The sequence below is a fragment of the Takifugu flavidus genome, chromosome 2, assembly GCF_003711565.1.
Source record: "Takifugu flavidus isolate HTHZ2018 chromosome 2, ASM371156v2, whole genome shotgun sequence".
NCBI lineage: Eukaryota > Metazoa > Chordata > Actinopteri > Tetraodontiformes > Tetraodontidae > Takifugu > Takifugu flavidus.
In genome coordinates this window covers 9,191,757-9,207,583 of record NC_079521.1, presented here as the reverse complement: position 1 = coordinate 9,207,583, position 15,827 = coordinate 9,191,757, and the positions used below count along the sequence as shown (strand labels likewise).

General features: G+C 47.6%; 2 protein-coding genes and 1 long non-coding RNA gene across 3 annotated transcripts; 2 read left to right on the top strand and 1 right to left on the bottom strand.

Moving 5' to 3' along the window:
- Positions 1 to 3,502: 3,502 nt before the first annotated feature.
- Positions 3,503 to 5,311, bottom strand: cebpa (CCAAT enhancer binding protein alpha). Its single transcript, XM_057024105.1, has one exon. It carries the CDS (start codon positions 5,108 to 5,110, stop codon positions 4,247 to 4,249), a length of 864 nt encoding a protein of 287 aa, XP_056880085.1. The 5' UTR covers positions 5,111 to 5,311; the 3' UTR covers positions 3,503 to 4,246.
- A 1,407-nt stretch (positions 5,312 to 6,718) lies between these two features.
- Positions 6,719 to 9,978, top strand: cebpg (CCAAT enhancer binding protein gamma). The gene is made up of 2 exons (XM_057024097.1): positions 6,719 to 6,882; positions 8,219 to 9,978. The coding sequence occupies exon 2, from the start codon at positions 8,279 to 8,281 to the stop codon at positions 8,741 to 8,743; it is 465 nt and encodes a 154-aa protein (XP_056880077.1). The 5' UTR covers positions 6,719 to 6,882; positions 8,219 to 8,278; the 3' UTR covers positions 8,744 to 9,978.
- A 3,734-nt stretch (positions 9,979 to 13,712) lies between these two features.
- Positions 13,713 to 15,751, top strand: LOC130520466 (uncharacterized). Its single transcript, XR_008948862.1, has 3 exons — positions 13,713 to 14,015; positions 14,258 to 14,337; positions 15,208 to 15,751. It is a non-coding gene; the product is annotated as an uncharacterized LOC130520466 (long non-coding RNA).
- The last annotated feature ends 76 nt before the right edge of the window (positions 15,752 to 15,827 follow it).

Below are 15,827 nucleotides of genomic sequence, written 5' to 3'. Positions count from 1 at the left end.
GCCATCGCCTGCCCACACACAACCCACAAACACGCAGGATTGGACTCCTACCTTTGTGAGGACTCTGGCCTGTGTAACACAGGTTCCGATTGGTGTGTTTCTGACCCCCAACGTGCACCGCGAATCACGTCAGTTTGGTGTTAGCTCGTGCTGCCGATGTCGACGTCGCCTGTTTACACCTGAACACGCCATCACCATAAACACGCAGGCCTCAGGGCGTCTCTGTTTACATGTCCCATCATGTTAGCTGAGCGTCGTGCGCATGCTAGCAGGGCGATCATCCTGATTGGATTGATGAAGGACGCCAGCCTTCATCGGTATCGTTACGAACGCGTTACGTGACGTTGAGGATTCTGCTGATTGGTTTACAGGTGTGGTGCCACATGTGTAGTGGCCATCTTTGTTGTTTGTATGTAGCCGTGTCATGGAGCAAACTACTAATGAACCAGCCCAGCGGTGAAGAAGGCGGAGCCTAATGACGACGGACTCCAGTCCAGTTTAAGGGAGCAGGACATCAGTCAGAGCATCACTGGGATCGCCATGGAAACGACAAAGGTTGTTGGCTCTGCTGGCTCTGATGAGATGATCAATATGGAGTGGACTGTGTCCTCTGATCTGATCTGGAGCAGACCACAACCTTCTCCCATCCATCACGATCCCTCAGCTCTGTAGTGGAGCCACTGGGAATGCTGGGTGTATGTGTGTGTGTGTGGTGTGTGTGTGTGTGCATATTGTAGAGGTGGATGAACACCAAAACATCTTGTAAGAATAACAAGAACAGAGTGGAGGTTCTGGGCTGACGCCATGTTTGTGTGTTGGTACATTCCTGCTGTGCTTGGGGGGGTCGGGGGGGTTCGCTCTGGGTAGTTTTTAAAATTTTAAGCACAGGGATCCCAACAGGCAGCGATCACATTCAGCAAGTGAAGACAGCAAGAATTCTGTTCTAATTCATCCCCCCCCCATCTTGTTTTTCTAAAGAAACCACCTTGCCAAGAGCTGAAACAATAGCAGAGCTTTCCAAAAACCTCCCTGGCTTTAAACAATCCCATCAATCACAGCTACACACACACACACACACACACACACACACACTGTGTATGTGTGTAAGGGGGAGTGAGTGTGTGTTTAATCACTTTCACATTGGCCAAAAAAACCTGTTTAAACCTGCGTAATTTCAGAATTCAAGGACGTGAAGAAGAGAAAAAATAAATTTGCATTTAAAGTTGCTTCGACCGGGTTTAACCGGAGTTTTTATCTGTTCAGCGACGTGACGCGAGGTGACGTCAAAAACATGATACAGCCCATCAGGGGATTTCACATGTGTGTGTGTGTGTGTGTGTGTGTGTGTGTGTGTGTGTGGTGTGTGTGTGTGTGTGTGTGTGTGTGCGCGTGCGCCTCACTCTTATCACGCAATCTTCATTTCATCTCACTGCCCTCCAGGATGTCAGTCACCATCCAGGGTTATCATGGTCACAGTCCCCTCCTTTACTGATGACATCATTTCCTGTGACCACCTCACAGAAGTCCAGGTCAGCTGTCAATCACTCTCAACTGAGAAGTGAGAGTTCTAGAAAAGAGAACACATTCATATCTCAGTTGGCAGAGTTTAGAATCTTCTTCTGGGTAGCAAGAAAACAGAATGGTACCTGTTGGACCTCACAAGCCCCCCTGAAACTTGTCGTCACTGTCAGAAACTGTTGGATGTAGCTGTGTTGCTAAAAGGAAGCTGCTTCCAGCTCCCATTCAGAGCTCCTGCTGGCCTCATGCTTAAAGACCCTCCCAGTATCTGCCCCAAGCTAGCAGAAATGGAACGGACCCCAGCAGAACCTCCTGGATCAGGACTTGAACCAAGGGAGGAGTGTAACCTAGACCCCATTTTTGACAGGAACCTTTGAATTTTGAGGACCAGACATAATGTCATATGTCTTGTGGCCCTCCTAGCTTCATGTACAAGAACACACACACACACACACACACAGACTGATGATGGTGACTTTACCTGAGTACAGAATGACTGAGTCAGAGATCTGTAGCCATCAGAACTCAGAACAGCTGGCAGCCATCAGATCAGGCCCACAGTGAGAACCATCTCAATGGAGCCAAGCAGACAGACGTCGGCAGTGCTTACAGTAAACACTGATAAGATAAACCCCCCCCCAGCAAAATTCCTCTTTCAAATTTCTGAGGTGTGCTTCGCTGCAGCTGAGAACTTGACACATTCCTCTGCTGCAGCATCTAGAGGATGAGTACAGAGTTAGCCTTCAATGCTAGGCTAACAAAGAGGAAACTCTCCCACCAAAGGAGGAACAACGTCTTCTGATTTAGAAGACTTTCTGGTAAAGAGGAAAAACCTCAAAGCAAACAGAATGTGTGTGTGTGTGTGTGTGTCTGTGTGTGTGTGTTTTTTTGTGCTTGCCACATATGGACCATATACTGTACAAAGATCCTCGTTCTACAAGCAAAGAGGGGACATTTTTGACAAATGAGGACATTTTGGCTGCCTCTCAAAGGACTTTCAAAGACCTGCTTTGAAGGTTAGGTTAGGATTGGATTTAGGTGGAGGTCAGGGTCAGGGGTGAGTAGTTAGCGCACCAGGCATGTGTGGAAGTTCTCACAATGAGAACAGTACAAGGATGTGGGTTTGTGCGTGTGTGTGTATGTGCGTGTGTGCTGCTTGTGTTAGTAGGAACTTCAGTGATCCTCCTACATGTTCCACAGATGTGACCAGTCCCTCTCAGCTCTTCTGGGGTGGCTTCACAGCTCCACCCCTTCAGCGTGGAACAGCAGCACCAGAGCTGGAGCTGAAGGGACTTTACTTTCATCATTCTGTCTATTATTAAGGTGTCAGATACTTGCGGAAAGGTTTGTGTTTCCACACCACCACACACTGATGATTGAAAGTCCCCAAAAGTATCAGCCCCAAAGCATGCTGGGATACCAGTGAGAAAATCTGCATTATCTTCCTCATTTGATGGTGACACCTGTGCACAATGTCACCCAAGTGAGCTTCCTCCTGAGTGAAGCCTGGTGGTTGGATGCGGTATAGCACCTCTGCTCCGCCCATGGAGAAATCCAACACTCAGATGACATGTGAAATATTACTTTCTTGCCATGGGAACACCTGACTTGGTCAGTTTAAATGTAAAGCAGCAATTTTCTGATCTTTCTATACGTTGATACTGAGGAGAATCTGTACAGTTAGGGGAACTTCCTCGATGAGAATGACACTTTCAGTCTGAATGAGAAAACAACAGACTGCCGGCGTTAGCGTGTCTGTTAGCGCGTCTCACAGCTTCATTTAACCTCTGGCCACTTCCCACCAGCACCATCCTCCATCTGACAGCAGCCGGGAGCCGAAATGCTTGTGATGATGATCAGCTGTGATTTTTTTTAACCTTTTTTTTTTTTAAATGAACTGTCTAACTGGTTATACTGGTACATTTAACACTGACAGACAACAACAAAATACTTCATGAACTTATGTTCAGTAAAAGAGTCAGAATGTAATGAAACAGCTTTATTTATTATCATTCAGATTTTTGGCATTTCACATATATTTACTATATATATCCATTCATACATACATACATGTATTTTACAGTCAAGAAGAAATTTGGTTTAATATTAGTTTGTAAAAAAGTGCTTCCTTTTCCTGCAGGTCAAAGGTCATCAGAAGGCACTCTGTGTGTGTGTGTGTGTGTGTGTGTGTGTGTGTGTGTAGGGGGTGCATAGAAACTCTGATCACATTTTGTTTTTCAATAACGTATCAGAGCAACATGTTGCATGAAGAGAGCAACTGTGTGGGAAAACCTCGCGTCCACGTTTCACTGCAACAGGAGCTGCTTCAGTCCACCTGAACAGGCGAGGGAGCAGGTTCCACGCCTTCGGAGCCCTCGCCCGTCTACATTCCAGGTGTTCGGATCTGCTTGCAGTTACCAGATTCAGTTTGGACACACGTGAACGCATCGCGTCACCATGAGCTGCAGAGCGTTGCTGCTGCACGAAGGCACGAAGAGTCGGAAGAGTCCGGCCTCCTTCACAGCGGCTGATCAATAAGCGACCGATAAGTGATCCGAGGGTGAGAAGACGCCGAGTGGCGTCACCTACGTGCAGCCCGAAGAGTTTTCTTCAGTTTTGTCCAGAAACGTAATGCGTTTTACCGACGTCCCCCCCCCCCTCCAAGTCCCACAGCTGCCTCTGAGCTCGAGCGCGCCAGTTCTCCCAGTCCTCCCACAGTGGGGAAACCTCAGCTGGGCTTGAACGATCCGTCCGGTAGCTGTCTGAAGATGCCCCGTAGCGTATCGAGTTCCCGGGTGAGGTGCTCGACGCGCCGCCGCAGCCTGTCGTTGTCGGCCGTCAGCTCCACCACCTTGTGCTGCGTCTCCAGGTTGCGCAGCTTCGCCTTGTCGCGACTTTTGCGCACGGCCACGTTGTTGCGCTCGCGCCGCAGCCGGTACTCCGCGCTGTGCTTGTCGATGTACTTCTTGTGTTTGGCACTGCTGGTGCGCGGCTGTTGCACGTGATGGTGGTGAGGGAGCGCGTGCTGATGCGGACTGGGCACCGGGGTCGGCGGGGGGGTCGGGTGACCCGGCTGAAGGTGCATGGTAGTCTGCGCGCAGTGCGCAATCTGGTACTGGAGGTGCGGCTGCGGCTGCTGGGAATGTTGCGAGTACTGCTGGGAATGCGTGTTCGTGTGGTGGTAAGTAGGCTGCAGGCCCGGGTTCAGGTCCACGTCGTCCTGGGGCTCCTGCTTGATGGCCACGGGTCGTATCCGCGGCGGGTTGTGGTCGTAGAGCGGCTCCAGTTTGGACTCCATGTAGTTGGACATGTAGAGCTGCTGTGGACCCGGACCACACTGGACCGAGTCGTATTCCCCGTTCATGGTCTTGAGCTTGTCCTGTCGTGCACTGTGGTGGAAAAGGTCCGCTAGGAAATCGTCGTTGAAGGCCGCCGGGTCGATGTAGGCGCTCAGGTCGATGGACGTCTCGTTGTCCCCGATGTCTCCACCGAGTTCCGCTGCTTCCCTGTAGCCGGAGGACGCCTGCTGGACGTGGTTCAGGCTGCTCATTAGGGGCCGGGGTGCGACCTCGTACAGGTTTGTGAGCTCCATGGAGAACTTAGAACCGGGCAGGCATGGCGAGAAGCTCCGGGGAAATAGTGTGAAGGAGTTGAATGAGTTGGTGAGGGTCGTTCCGCTGCTTGCAATTCGGAGAACCTGGCACAGTCGGTGAGGCTTCGCGAGGACGGGACCGGGTCGACAACTGCTCCGGCACCCCGAATAAAGCAATATCCTGCTGCTGTAGTCGGGACAGAACTGTCAAAGTGGGTTTATATAGTGTGAGGAGTGGGCGGGGAGCCCCGTTCACGCGCACAGGAAAGAGAGAGAGCGAGGGAGAGAGAGAGAGCGAGGGAGAGAGAGAGAGCGAGGGAGAGAGCGAGAGAGCGAGGGCAGAAGCTGTAGAGACTAATCAACCGGTGATTGGTGATCATTGATCAGGTGGCGCTGAGGAGTATCCATAAATATCATAAATAATAATAATAATAATAATAGATCATAAATATCAGAAACCGTAAACAAAGAAAATGACAAATACATCTGTTGAACTTAAAATCGTCTGCGATTGCAGATCCGTTTCCAGTAATTCAAGCCCTATATTTTTTACATGTCAGTTTTTAAGCTCTTTCACGATAGGCGACTACGCGGCTGCCCGTAGGCTCAGGACGACCAGGATGGGGTCCCGGGCCAATGGGCGAGCCAGGGACCAGCTCCTGGACCGGAGCGCCCTCTGTCGGTTGACGTGGGGAGGAAACGAATTATCTTTCCTCCTTATTTTAGGAAACACCATTGTGGAATTTAAGTTTTTCCATCTAATTTTTTCCTACTTAAATTCTGGAGATGTTTTTCTTTTTTATTCAAACTGCAACATTAAATAGAAAAAAATAGTTTGCCGTTATATTTGTCATGGATAAAGCAGGAGGCTCAGCGAATGTACCGGAATTACATTTTAATGTCACATCCTTCAGCATCATGACCTTTAGCTCTGACTGATTATTCTGCTATATTCAGAGGTCCCCTGAGGATTTTCAGAGCACAGAGATAAACACACTGATAAGTCAGAGCAGTTTTAAAATTACAGAACATTACAAAAATGGTCTTGTCTAGAGTCCAAATATGTGTGTGTACACATGTGGCTGTATGTACATACACAGGTAAGAAACACTGCACATGAAACAGACATTAGCAAGTTTTTACGTTTAAAAATCCTGGTTGCGATTTGACAGGAGGTGAGAATTGACATATGATAAAATTCAGAAGCCTTTATTGTCATTGTATAAATGAGACTACATATTTAATAGCAAAAGTCAAGTGATGCATTTCCCAACATAACACATAAAACACGACAAGACATGATGACCCTACAGTCATAAACGATTAAAAACAGTGCTTTTGTTTTGGATTTAGAATGTTGAAACAAAATCGGACCATCACAGGTTGTAAAGCTGTGGCAAATATTCACAGGTTTTTGTGTCGTCAGTCACATTAAGTCATGTACGAACTCATTCCATCTGGCTCAAATTGCATAAACAAACAGGAAGCGGAGGCTCTGATTGGTTAAGGGCACTGTCAGTCACGGAGGGGTTTACGTCATTCTGCCGCGCGCATGTCTCCTATTGGTCTACGGCCCTCTCTGCGCCGACCTGCTCGCTTCTGATTGGTCAAACTACAACGTTGCCGAACTAGGTAAAAGAGATTTCGCAATCGTCCTATGTGTGTTCTAAACAAAACCAGTCGGATCCTTCAGAGACGAATATTATTGGGAAAATTACCTCGATACTTTCTTATTGGGGACAAAGACTTCAATTTCCCGGTGCTGTGTGAAGGTAAGCCGTTTTTTCGAGTCAAAAGGCCCAGCAAACTGCGCTAAAGACGAACAGTGGCTATTTAGCATTGCATGCTAACTAGCTGGCAAGCTGCCTAGCTAGACATAGAACGGTTCGTTATTGAGATTCATCGCGGGAAATGCGAGGTATGAGCCCTGAAATACATCCGTTGGTTTGTGGTTATCTAATCCGGGATCATAAAATAACCGATCTCTTAAGTATTTGTGGGAGACAAAAGTTAGTCGGAGCGCTTGAAAATGTTCGGATCGGGCTGTGTGGTGCTGACGTCGTTCGTGTGTGGATTTTGACCCACATTTACGAGGGTCGGGCAAAATTTAGGACGGATGAATTGTCTGGTTTGAACACCGGAGTTCCCCTCTCCAGTCACAAAGACGAGCGATGATGATGCAACAGCAGGCAACAGCCGCTCGGATCCACCCGGAGCGTTTTCTGCTGCGCACAGCTGACTGGCTGCATAGCAACGCATCGACCAATCACAAGGCTCCTCTTCGTCGAGCGCGTGGAATAACATTTTCAAGCGAATGCGTACTAAAACGTGTGTGTGTGTGTGTGTGTGTGTGGTGTGTGTGTGTGTGTGTGTGTGTGTGTGTGTGTGTGTGTGTGTGTCCGAGTTCCGGAAACGAATCTGTTGGCCAGAGTTACCTTGAGACTGGCTGTAACATTATATTATACATGTTACAGACTGGATGTAACATTATATAATATATTATCGCACACTTGGTATGATGAAGGAAAGTAGATGCACTTGAATGCCTCCGATCTGAAAGGTTTAGAACAATATGAGGGTCACCGTCCAGGACCCAGTTTCTCTGCCTGCTTCAGGTGCTTGAAGACGGCACGAGTGCAGTGTTTTTTGGCTCCTGGAGGACATGTCTGTCCTGTAGGTGAGCTGGTATGGATCAGTCAGGGCAGAAAATGAGGATTAGAAATGGTCAAGTGTGATTAAGATGTAGTCCAGGCAGCTGATGTCTGTTGTTTGATGGTTTCATATTATTATCACTAGTTGAACTTTTGTGGTTGTGAGCACAACTTCAAAATGCAAAAGGGTGAAACTCGAGGTGCCTTTTAATGACCCTTTCACCGTGTTTGACCTGGACAATGAGGGCGTCTTGTTCTTGCGCGGCTCGACTGTCCTTTTGCCTTCGCCGTCAGGTGGTCATGACAATGATGGTTTTAAGATCTTCCTAGCTGGTGAGATCCTGTTTTTATGAAGCGGCTAACAGCCACCAGTGCCAACTGTGACTTCCTGTCATTTTTGTTCCCTGTACCTGCACAAGGATGCAATTTAATTTGCTGTTCTCTTTTTCTCCTGCAGACCGACGAAGAAGGTCTCGGTGAGGTGACTCGGACGCCCATCTGCAGGCAGCACATCCAAATGAGCCGGCCGTCACAGCCGAAACTAACCACAGCTGACAGTAACAGCGTGAGCGTCATCCAGAGCCAGGCCCACGCCGCCGCGTCTTCATCCCTGCAACAGGTCCCCCAGCTCATCCCCGCCACCACAGCCGGAGGAGGAAAGGCCCTCCCCCCCAGCAAGATGAAGAAGCAACCTGCCGACAAAGACAGCGAGGAGTACCGGCTGCGCCGCGAACGCAACAACCTGGCGGTGAAGAAGAGCCGCATGCGCAGCAAACAGAAGGCCATGGACACGCAGCAACGTGTCAACGAGCTGAAGGAGGAGAACGAACGCCTGGAGGCCAAAATCAAGCTCCTCAGCAAGGAACTGAGCGTGCTCAAAGACCTGTTCCTGGAGCACGCGCACAACCTAGCCGACAATGCCCAGCCCGCCGCGGCGGCCGACGGATCCAGCCCCATCGTGAAGAACGTTAACGGGCAGTGAACGCGCCGCTGCAGTCCATTGTCACACCTCCATCACTCTTGCTCTTCTTCTCCTCTTTGTTTTCTTTTATTCCATCATCCAGTGGGGCATCGGGTCACTGGGACGGGCCTTGGGATCCGGACTGCCGCCTTCGCTACAGCTCCATGACCTGTGAACAGGTTTCACTTCCTGCTTTGCTGCTCTGTTCACGACACACTGATGCTAAAGCGACGGCGCAGGTCATGCGTGTGTGCGCAGCAGAAACCCTACAGGACCGTGCACGCGAGCTGCAGGATTCCCTTTGAACATGTTTGATCTGACTGTGGAACTGACCTCAGACCAGTGCCCCCCCTCACTCACGCTCCATCATCCGTGTGTGTTGCTGTGCCCCCTCTGTGGTGCTGCCTCAGCAGCACGCCACACACTGCAGATGGGCGGGACTTCAGACTTTGTGATGGTGTTTTTGTGGTTATGGGTGTATCCCCCCCCCCCGCACATCGTTTGTTTGGAGCTCGACCGCCTGCAGCAACGTTTGTCTGTCTGCTCGATATTCCAGCAACCTTTCCGTTGGGGGTCCGTGTAACACGTTCTGAACGCCCATGATCCTTTGCAGCCGACCACGCGGCCACTGGATGTCTGTGGGCGAAACGCAGCCCGGGAGTTGTAGCCATTCCAGTGTGGACAAGAGAGCGTGCGTCGACCTAAACCCGTCAGCTCCCTCACACTCGCCGACCTTTTTACCCCGCGCTTTAATCCTGTCACACAAATACGACCATTTATACAAAACGAAAGAACATTTAAAAAAAAAAAAATGTCTCGTGCACATCGGAAAATTCTAGATTTTTAAAATTTCCTTCAGGTTGGTAAGCATTTGGATAAATGTATATTTAAAAAAAAGAAACCTTGTGAGACACGTTCCAAGCTGACGGGACAGAACAAATATGTGGATGTTACAGCAGCTGATGGGAAGTTTGACCTCGCACTGCCGGGACGCGGCTCAGCTCCTCCCGTTTTTCATTTTTCTAGCCATGTTTTCTACACTTTGCAGCATGTTTATTGATCAGTTTGCATGGTCATAAAATCACAAACACGTTCTGGACTCCTGGTTCTGGACTCTCAGAACCTGTCACGCGTTGTTCGGTTGTGGTCTGAATGTTGCTGAGCAGCATTTGTCTGTGGTCACTCAGCGGTTTCTTTTTGTACGACGGCCTCCGAGAGAACGTGCATTCTAAATTAAACTTGAGTATAAAAGTTAACAGACGTTCTGGTCGTTTGTGGATCTGGATTCGTGTGAGAGCGTGCAAAGGTGTGTTGGAGGTAATTATCTTCTCAAACGGGGAGCTGCTGCCTCATCAGACTTTACTGTAAACACAGAAACCAGAAGAACAACCGCAACTTTCTACCCAGAATCCTCGCTGTCCTGGAGGCCGTGTGTGTGTGTGTGTGTGTGTGTGTGTGTGTGTGTGTGTGTGTGTGGTGTGTGTGTGTGTGTGTGTGTGTGGTGTGTGTGTGTGTGTGGTCAACAATGACAACATCAAATCGATTAATACTGATGATGTCATCGCGATCAAAACAGCTGATGCATTTGCCAGTTCTTTGAGACCACAGCTGCCGTCGTCGTCATGGTAACTCCCTGTCTGTAGCGTTTCATTCAAGCTGTGAGGTGCCGCCTGCTTCTGGACCTCCTCAAGGTTCTCCGAAGAGCCGTCCTCATCCAGACAAAGTGGCTCTTTCTCACACACACACACACGTGCGTCCTCACAAGCATAACGGTGTTGCGTAACTCCATGTGGATCTGCCTGACAGACAGAACCATCCCTCCCACTCTTCACATTTCCTCACACTCCATTTCCTATCTAAAAATAACAGCTACACCTCTGATAAATTATCTGGTTTCTTTTGGTTCTGCATGAAAATCTGTGTTCACACGATGACTCGGCTGATTTCACTATTATCCCGTTATGATCAAATAAACACTTCTGACACGCGAGCTGTCATTCCCCCCCACAGGGTGATGACATCAACAGTTAGCACTAACGGGGCTGGCTAGCCGTTAGCGGTAAAACTGCTGAAGGCAAATATTTACTGAAGCAACATTGTGTCCTCTGGTTGTAGAAGACACACTAAAACATGTTGCTGTTGTTATGGTAACCCTGGATGAGAGCAAAGAGGAATCACGCGCACGCCATTTCTGACAAGCGCAGACAAGTTCACACCCAAGTCGGGTGAAAGTCACTTGAAATCTCCTGAACATCTCATGTGAACTAGCCAGCAGGTCACGTGACGACCAGTGCATGTTTTCAAAAGATGGATGACGTGTTAGCATCTACCCCACTGTCAGGCCTGCGTCCTTTCCTCACACACACACACACACACACACACACACACACTTCCTCCGTGGTATCTTTGGGGGAGGTCAAGTTAAAGGGAGGTGAGTTTTTGTTGGCTGACTGCGAGGCCAGATCATAAACCAAGTGTAAACTGATATGAATGTTCTGCATTTTATCAGGAACATAACTCTCTCTGAGGGTGTGTGCATTTGGGTGATAGTGTGCATGTGTGACAGTCGGTGTGTGTGCATAGATGAGTGATTCCACACACATTCTTTAACACATTTATGATTGAGAACAGAACATTTTACCGTGAATCCAAAACTGCAGTTCCGACCACTGGCCACTGGAGGCAGCACATTTTAATGATTTTTACACTGATTAGGGTTGTTTATTGTTACATTAAAGAGCAGATCAGAATTTTACAGAGGCGCCTCAGGACAGCGAGAAGGAGGAACCACTTGTGTTTCCTCCCACTGTCCAAGCTTTTCCCCCCACAATGCTTTGCTTTCTCCCCATTGCCAGATGTTTGAAATTTAAAACATAAAAATGAGCGATGGCCTCGTTCTCTGAGGCCAAGATGTTGCCTTAAAATCCACCTCCTGCGAGAATCTGTCAGGAACATCTGGAAAACATTTTTCTGCAGATGAGCGCTCTCAGTTCCTACACACCCTGAACACATCAGTTACTGGAAGCGCCACACCAAGACGCGAACCCGCTCAAACATGGGGCATTAGGTTCAAAGGTCAATCCCTCCCTTTACACTGGGCTCCATCTGAGGTTTCTGCCTTTAACAAGACGCTGTTCCTCAGCATTGTTGAGATGTTTTCTGTAATTTGACCAGATGAGCAGGTGTATAATGACCCTGAGGGGCTGACAGTCACTTTATTCATCATACATTTTTTTCCCATCCTGATGTTTGTTGATGATTCTACTACTTGAAATGACGGCAGTGGTCACACACACATCAATGCAGAGCACGATGAAGCGGTTCCTATAGAAACCGTGTAAAATATCTGATGAAGAGGAGGGCTGGGGGAACATCTGAGCTCTGTTAGTGATCAAGAGGAACGTGAAGAATGAAGCGACGGAACAGAAGAAAGCTTCGCTCAGATGATCCCATCAGCGGAATCTTGGCAGGTCCGTCCTCCACGCTGCTGATTCTGTCCAGATTTTACATACGATGAAGAAGAAAACCTTCAGAACGTCCGATACCGTGTGGACCTACTCAGAGTGACGTCCCACAGCTGAAGAAAAGTGATAGATTGACTTTGGACCGGTGCTGCTTGCTGTGGGGGTGGTTCTGGTTCTGGTTCCAGGGTTGCCCGACCACAGCTCCTGGTCCCAGCGACGACCAGCTGCAGGTTCATGCATCATAAATTAGCATAGCTTTGTATGTGTGTGAGCGGAAGCCGCGACTGAACGAAGGCTTTTATTTGAACATTTGGATAATGTAAAACTAAAATACTACTCAATTATATTGATTAACTGGGCCATTTTAATTGTGATGTTTTCTAACTGGTTGCCAGTTGCCACTGACTCGTTTTTTACCATCGTATGTCCGAATCCACAGTTGTTCTTTTGTTTGGGCACTTGTTCAAAATGTGTTCCTTGATCTAAATTTATCCAGGGTTCAGATATGTAATTATGTTGAAAGGGTTCATTTATTCAGGCATTCTAATTATGTTATTAATCTAATTAAGTTATTACTGAAATGACTCTACTGGTGAAATAAACTATTGAAGGTTTGTCGTCACTTTTGACAGTTTGATTGTCCTGCTCATCACTGTCGTCGTAGCAACGCCAACACGTGTGTGCGTTGACGACCTTTTCCCCGCCAGATTCTTCTGACTGCACGAAGCGGCGATTTGCTGGATCGCACTCACACTAGCTACATGATCCAAACTTCGGGGCAGAAGTTTCTAACCTGGGGAGCGTGACCCCTGGGGGGGGGGGGGGCATTATCACAGAGGGCCGCTGGTTTCCACAGTCAGTTCACATCCAGAAGATGGTGATAATTTTAATACCGACTGCCTTAAGACCACGGAGACCATTCGAAAATGTAAATACACTTTTTTTCATCACTAGCATGGAAAAGTTAGTCTCAGGACTCCCGATTTTTTTTTTTCGTCTTTTTGACTAAATTTTCCCAGGGCGGAGAAACAGGGGGTTCCTATTTCAAGCCCCAGTGCGGACAGAACATGAAAGAAATTCTGGTAGTAGGTGAAGGTGCCAGATCACCTTCAGAACGTTGCCTAGGTACCCATGAGCAAGGCACTGAACCCTCAAACGCTCACACAGGGCCCTGCAACAAACTGCTAAATCATCCAGGGCTCAAACCTACCTCCACCCATATGTGCACCATGGATTAAAAACTGAAAGAATTCAAGCCTCGACAGCAAATATTTGCAGAAATAATTTAATTACGAAGGACTTGGAAGACTTGCTACTTTCTTGTTTTGAGAAGACACGAATGTTGATGGAGAGTAATGTGTGTGTGTGTGTGTGTGTGTGTGTGTGTGTGTGTGTGTGTGTGTGTGTTGTGTGTGTGTGTGTGTGTGTGTGTTTCAGGCTTTCTCACGCTCTTACGCAGCGGCGCCGTGACTCCCAGATTCAGTGTGGATAAACAGCTCCACCTTGTGTCCAACTGACCAACTACAGCAAAACTGACCAGAGCTGACCTGATCCGGAAAGTTCTGATGATGAGGCATCGTTGATGATGGACCATCAAAAACAATCTTTATGACTCTTACTGTCTTCTTCTTCTTCTTCTTCTTCTTCTTCCCCGCTCCGTTTTCTCCTCTTTGCTCATCCTGACTGGTTCCATCAGCTGAATCCTGGAGGTTGTTCAGGTGGGATGACGTCATACATGTTTACCTGTGTTTGTCAGAGAATGGAGGAGAAACCAGGAGAGCTGACCAGGACTTTCAACACGGGGAGAGGAAGAAGTGGCGTTAAAGGAGGTGGGGTGAAAAACTTTTGAAGAAGGGATCTCGCCTACGAGCCTCTAGGGGGCGCTCTTTCGCCACGCCACTATGTCACACCCCTGACATCGTCCTTCTAGTGTTACAGCCATTTCTTTTCCGATAGCATGATGTCACTAATGTGCCATTCATGATTGTTGTCATTACAAACCGGGTGATTGTTCAAAATAAAAGCACAAGTTTGTTCAATATCTTAGACTTGGTTGCTTTTACATTTCCAGCCTGTTACATCTGGCCTGATGTGGCTCATTTCCTGCTAGATTCAACACACGCAGGCTCCTTATGTCATCTCATCATACGGGTGCGTGACCTGTTTCTCACCTGTGTTGGATCGCAATACCTCTCGTGTGTAGCTGCTAATCCGCGTGTTCTTTGAATGAATCAGAATCAGAAGCAGATTTATTGCCATTGTTCATGTAATACACAGTATTACACAAACTAGGAATTTGTCTTGGTGAGACGCTGCGACATTCAACATAAAGAAGACCACACTAGAATAAGATAAATAAAATAAAATAAGAATAAGACATATATACAGTATATACATAAATAGTAAGTGGTAAGAGGTAAGTGGTAAGAAATAGTGCAGGTCAATGCAGGAGTAATGTGATGTTCATGAGTCCGACTGGCTGCTGTTCATGGTGCTTAGTGATAAGTCACTTGGTGTTCAGCAGCCTGATGGCAGAGGGGAAGAAGCTGTTCATGTAGCGGGAGGTTTTGGTCCGAATGGACTGTAGTCTCCTGCCTGAGGGGAGGGGGAAAACAGTCCGTGACCAGGGTGGGAAGGGTCGGCCGTGATCCGACCTGCACGCCTCCGGGTCCTGGAGATATACAGGTCCTGGATGGATGGAAGCCTGCAGCCGATCACCTTCTCGGCAGACTTAAATAAATTTCAATTTCAAACTGGATTTAACAATAGAACCAATTCGAGATACAAATACAAATATTACAGAACCCTGGGCCAGTTCAAAACCCTACAATAACAGAGTCCATTGCCAGGGCATGAAGTCTGACACCTAACTATCCCTTGGCCCAGTCTTTTATAGAAACACACATGCAAATTCTCAATGTTCATACAGTCCAATCCAGTCCCTCTGCTGGGATGACCTCGTCCTCTTCTTCCCGCCCCATTTGGTGTTGGTACAGTCCTTCTTCTCCATTATCTTCCCAGGTGGCCAGATCAAAGTTCCCATTCTTCATGCAAATAAGATCATCAACCCCACCCTGATGCCCCGTTTATGATGGGTGTTTAACACCCCCTGCCTGACTGGCTCCTGATTACAATGGAACAACAACAACAATCCTGTCAAAGGAATGTCTCTGATCCTTGTTATAGTTGCTAATGAATCTACCATGCCTAACTTATAAGAGAAGACGGGAACATATGGCAAAACACATAATACAAGATAAAGACATTTCTCATCACCTGTCATTGTTGAAGTGAAACATTAACCTCCGTTTTGAACTTTCATCTTCACAACTCTGCACTTAACACATACAGTTGATTATAACGGGAAATAAAAGATCATTTGGGCCACACGTTCAAGATTGAATTCCGCATTTTCCTTTGTAATTCCGATTTTATTTTCACTTCTTTATAGGTTTTGCTTGTATATTTTATTTCCCCCATTACTTCAAAGAAAATAGCAAAAATGATGCTGTTGTTACTCTTCATCATACACCATTTCAACGAAATAAATCCAACTCCAACAACATTTTATCGTAGCATAGACGTTACAAGTAAATAAGGTCCTCCCGCTTTTATGCTCTTATTTTGGAAGGCTTACCGGA